The following is a 5,507-nucleotide window of genomic DNA, read 5'->3' on the forward strand; positions in this document are numbered from 1 at the left end:
GTACAGGCGTGAAGAGGAAGGAAGGAGCACAAGTCCGACGCACGATGGGACTGTGATGGCCCCATAGCGTGCTCCAGGCTTATTGTCAGCCAGGGCAGTTGCCGAGGCAACATGGGGAAGTGGAGGCGCCCTCGTCCCATCGTGCGCCACATGCTAAGTGTTGCCCGTAGGTGATTGGGGGGCCGCAGTGCTTCATCCTACTCTCCTTGGCTTCACCTTGAAGCTAGCCCGAGCACGCCTTGGGCCCAGAGGCTACTGTCGACGTTCTGGGACCGGGGGTACCCAGATCTGCATGCCTGCGGCCCATGGCGTGGCTCCCTCGTCGGCCTGGTATAGCCCAGCTGCAAGGCCCCCCAAGTCAAGACCATCACGACGGCCACGGCCTCGCAAGGAGAGCGATGCCAAGACCTCCCGAGGGGCAGCTCTCCGAGCCTTCCTCCTGAGGAGCAGAGGTTTCTATGCAGGGCTCTAGCCTCACGAGGCTCTCAGTGACGCAAGCCAAGACGAGCAAGGTCAGGTGGGTGCCAGTGGGCGCAGAGGAGACAGTTTCCCTATCGGTGCTAAGGGAGCAAGGACGGGTGCAGGTTCCCGAGGAAGGCCCCAAAGCTGCCCATTTCGGTGCAACGAGCCCAAGACCACGAGCTCGGTAGGACGGATGTAATCGCCGAGCCCACCGCTGCGTCATGGCCAGAAGCTTTGCAGGCGAAGACCACCTTCTGTCAGGATAGGATGTACTTTTTGTCCCATTTTTAAATTGGCCGTTGTGGGATCCCTTCCCGCCTAAGTTGAGAGGGAAGAGGACCAAGGCCACTATAAGTATAGACTAGCCACCACCGTAGAAGGGACCCCGATCCGACCCCGCCCCGATTCATACGCACCACATGAGCCCTCGCGAGGCTGCTCATCCACTGTACTAGTTCATCCTCAGCCTCCTCATGAGGCCAATCCACCACAAAGCAGGAGTAGGGTTTTACACCGCAAGGTGGCCCGAACCTGGGTAAACTGCTGTGTTCGTCTTCTCCCCCGCTTACGCGAACTCGACGAAGCTAGGCTGTCGGGCAGCGAGCTTGAGGCTTGAGTTGGTTGAGATCTTCACACACGCCCCAGAGTTCGAACCTTCTTGGGTCTGCAGAGCCCTGAATCCGACAACCTTCTCTCCCAGGCGGGTTATGAACCGGCTTGAGGCCGCAATATGACCCGCCAAGCGCTGGACGTCATTAACACACGCCCGCTTAGGAAGTGAAGTGATGGCCTTTATCTTCTCCGGGTTAGCTTCAATGTCCCGTTCTGAGACCAGAAAATCTAGCAATTTACCTGCAAGCACACTAAAAACACACTTGGCCGGGTTAAGCGCCATCTTGTAGACCCGGAGATTATCAAAAGTTTCCTTCAACTCATCAAGTAGCGAGGGCGTCGAAGGTGCCGGTAACATAGATGCCACATACGCAAAAATGGTGATGTGGCAAAGAGTTAATAAGAAAAGAGACAAATAAAGTAACATAATATGTTATCATCACATAGCGCTTCCCAATACAAATTAAGTCTACAAAGTAATAATTGAAGACATCTATATTACCACGCCTATGAAGTTAATAACATACACAAGTAACATGTCCATATTACTAGTAGTCTAAATTACTCTCCACTATGACTAGCCTAATATGGAATGGAGGAAGTACTTAGTTCTTGTGGGTCCATTTCCGCGAGATTGTGTGCGTTTGAATATCTGCATAGTGGACTGAAATTTCTTGACTCAAATGAGCAATCAGGTCTCTCTCAAACTTATCCACTATTATCGGATGGTTAAAAGAGAGGTTGCCCTAGGTTTCATATCTAACGGCCTCCAATCAAACGCCCAAAAGGGAGGGGAGGGGGGAAATGACAAGGCCGAAGGGAAGAATGGAAACCGCCGTGGCGCCTCCTCCCATTCCCTCCTTCCTATCCAGCCATCAAGGCCAGGAGGAGCTCGCGCCTCACCTCTCGCATGCCGCGCCCCTGCGCTCCCGCTCCCTTCCATTTCCGTCCCCAAATAAACGAAACAAAATTAGCGCATTCCCCATCCTCCTCCGCCGCCGCCGGAGGACGGCTGGAACCGGAGACCAAGAAAGATCGACAATTCCGCTCGCCATTGCTCCGTTGACCGACCGGTGATCAGGAGGGGGCGGGGCCGCCGCGGCACAGGATGGATGACCTGAAGGCGATCTTGGCGCGGCCGATCCAGGTCGCGGAGCAGGTGATCAAGTGGGCGGAGGAGGCCCAGACGTGCCGGCAGGAGTGCCTGGAGCTCAAGACCAAGGTCGAGCGCCTCGCCTCCCTCCTCCGCCAGGCCGCGCGCGCCGACCTCTACGAGCGTCCCGCCCGCCGCATTCTCGACGACACCGGCAAGGCGCTCGACAAGGCCGCCGCCCTACTCGACCGCTGCCGCGCTCGCGGCATCGTCCACCGCGTCTTCACCATCATCCCCGCTGGCTCCTTCAAGAGGACGTCCAACCAGCTCGACAACTCCCTCGGCGACCTCTCTTGGATCCTCCGCGTGTCCAACTACGCCAACGCTGGCGATGACCTGGATGACCACATTGGCTTGCCCCCCATTGCCCAGAACGAGCCCATACTCTTCCTCATCTGGGAGCAGATCGCCGTGCTCTACACCGGCACATTCGACGCCCGCGCTGACGCCGCGGCTAGCGTTGTCTCTCTCGCGCGCGACAATGACCGCTACGGCAGACTCATCATCGAAGAGGACGGCGTCCCGCCTCTGCTGCGCCTCATAAAGGAGGGCCGCCCCGAGGGCCAGGAGAACGCCGCGCTCGCCATCGGCCTCCTCGGCCGCGACCCGGAGTGCGTCGAGCTCATGGTGCTCGCCGGCGTCTGCACCGCCTTCTCCAAGATTCTCAAGGACGCGCCCATGAAGGTGCAGGGTATGGTGGCGTGGGCCGTGTCCGAGCTCGCCACCAACCACCCCAAATGCCAGGACGCGTTCATGCAGAGCAACGTGATCCGCCTGCTGGTGTCCCACCTCGCCTTTGAGACGGTGCAGGAGCACTCCAAGTACGCCGTCGCGTCCAGGATGAGCCTACACTCCGTTGTCATGGACAAGAAGGGCAGCGGCAAATACTCGTCCCATCAGGACACATTTGATGCGGCGGAGCACACCGCGGCCAACAGCTTGTCGGCGAAGCCCACAGTCGGTGGTAGCGCCGCTGCCGGTAGTAACGCCGCTGTCGGTGGTAACGCCGCTGCCGCCGCTGCCACCGCCGCCGGTGGCACCAGCTCAAGTGGCGTGACGGCAGCTGCGGCTGCGAGCATTGGCAGCGTTGCGGGGACGAAGCAGCACAATGTGTCCTTGTCGGGGACGAGCACGCGAGGGAAAGAATACGAGGACGAAGAGACCAAAGCCTACATGAAATCCAACGCAGCCAGAGCGCTGTGCCAGCTAGCCATGGGCAATGCCGCCGTGTGCAAGAACATCACGGAGTCCAGGGCGCTGCTCTGTTTCTCCATCCTCCTGGAGAAAGGCGCCCCAGACGTGCAGTACAACTCGGCCCTGGCGCTCATGGAGATCTGCCGTGTGGCGGAGCAGAACGCGGACCTCCGGCGGTCGGCGTTCAAGCCGACGTCCCCCGCGGCGCGCGCCGTGGTGGAGCAGCTCCTCCGCGTGGTCACCAAGGCGGAGTACGACGATCTCCTCATCCCCTGCATCATGTCGCTGGGCTGCCTGTCGAGAACCTTCCGGGCGACGGAGACCCGGATCATCGGGCCGCTGGTGAACCTCCTCGACGAGCGGGAAGCCGACGTGTCCCGGGAGGCTGCCGTGGCGCTGACCAAGTTCGCCTGCACGGACAACTACCTCCACGTGGACCACTCCAAGGCCATCATCAACGCCAGCGGCGCCAAGCACCTGGTCCAGCTGGTCTACTTCGGGGAGCAGGTGGTGCAGGTGGCGGCGCTCCTCCTGGTGTGCTACATCGCGCACAACGTCCCCGACAGCGAGGACCTCGCGCAGGCGGAGATCCTCACCGTGCTGGAGTGGGCGTCCAAGCAGGCGTACATGGTGCAGGACACGTTGATCGAGAACTTGTTGCCGGAGGCCAAGATCAGGATGGAGCTCTACCAATCCAGAGGGGCAAAAGGTTACCATTAACGTACGTCAAATTGATCGATCCACGTGCACCCACCGGTTTTGTTGCAGATCCGAGAGGCTGACATGGCATGCATGTACGTAGGAAGAACACACAAGCTGACTTCTTCACATCTGCCTAGCAATGTGTATATACATCTCAGGTGCTTTTGCGTATACTTTGCTTGACCCTTTTGATCCCAACATAGGTTGCAAAATGGTTTGTATCAATCCGTGTGATTAACATCTTTTGGTTGGGGATAGGGCCTTGACACTGGAGGCGGTTAATTTTATCGTGGACATGAGAAGGTTGTGTAGGGTCTGATGATGTTCCTTCTTAACTTGTAACTTGTACCTTTCTTGGTGGTATAGCCATTTCTTCTTATTCGGAGTGTAGCATCTTGTACTCTCATTTCACCCTAATGGTCGGTGTATATTAGTATTCACTTAATTACGAGAAGGAACATGTCAAGTTTAAATCTTCAGTATCATCTCTGCATATCTATGTATGATTCTCTCTTGTCAATGTCTATTCATGACAAAACAGTTCAATTTTGCACCTGGTTTTTTAGACGAAAGCCACGAACAACGCCAGGCTTTATAAATTACTAAAGCCGCACCAATAAGGCCAATTAGTTACAAAGCTCACTGATTACAAAACAAAGCGAACACCACGATGAAATTACTCCTTTAAGAGCATCTCTAACAGACCCCTTATCGCGCGGACCCTTAAAATCGTTATGTGGGCCAAGAAAGTGTGTTTTAAGGGACAATTTAGCTGCGGCAAAACAGACCCCTTATAATCAACCCTAAAAAGGAATATTCTTTAAATATACCCGCCACCTCGCCTCCCTCGATGCACCGCCGCCCTCGCCACCAATCCTCCCTCGACGCGCCGCCGCCCCACTGTGCCTCTCTCGACAAGTAGACTGACTCCTGTCTGCATCTACTACTATCAGTCCACACATCGACCGCTATCCAGAATGCATCTAGAGTATTAAGTTCATAAATAATGAAGTAACGCCTTAATCAAAATGACATGGTGTAGACAATATACACTCAAGCAATATTAATAAACCCCATAGTTTTACCCTTAATGGCAACAATACAAATACGTATATTGTCCCCTTTTTTCACTGGGTTATAGATCACTGCAAGATTAAACCCATTACAAATCACCTCTCCCATTGCAAGAAAAATCAATCTAGTCGGCCAAACCAAATCAATAGATCAGAGAGAAATACAAAGCTATAATAATCATGCATAAAAGAGTTCACATAAGACTCAAATAATATTCATAGATAATCCGATCACTGTAAGTGCATCTAGTGCCCCTTAGTGATTTTGGTGTATTGACGACTTATAGGTTAAGGGACTAATGTGTTTGTGA

General features: G+C 54.9%; 1 protein-coding gene across 1 annotated transcript; it reads left to right on the top strand.

The window, feature by feature from the left end:
* Positions 1-1,951: 1,951 nt before the first annotated feature.
* Positions 1,952-4,559, top strand: LOC119331468. The gene is made up of 2 exons (XM_037604630.1): positions 1,952-4,281; positions 4,382-4,559. The coding sequence occupies exon 1, from the start codon at positions 2,183-2,185 to the stop codon at positions 4,139-4,141; it is 1,959 nt and encodes a 652-aa protein (XP_037460527.1). The 5' UTR covers positions 1,952-2,182; the 3' UTR covers positions 4,142-4,281; positions 4,382-4,559.
* The last annotated feature ends 948 nt before the right edge of the window (positions 4,560-5,507 follow it).

This window comes from Triticum dicoccoides, chromosome 7A (genome assembly GCF_002162155.2).
Source record: "Triticum dicoccoides isolate Atlit2015 ecotype Zavitan chromosome 7A, WEW_v2.0, whole genome shotgun sequence".
Taxonomy (NCBI): domain Eukaryota; kingdom Viridiplantae; phylum Streptophyta; class Magnoliopsida; order Poales; family Poaceae; genus Triticum; species Triticum dicoccoides.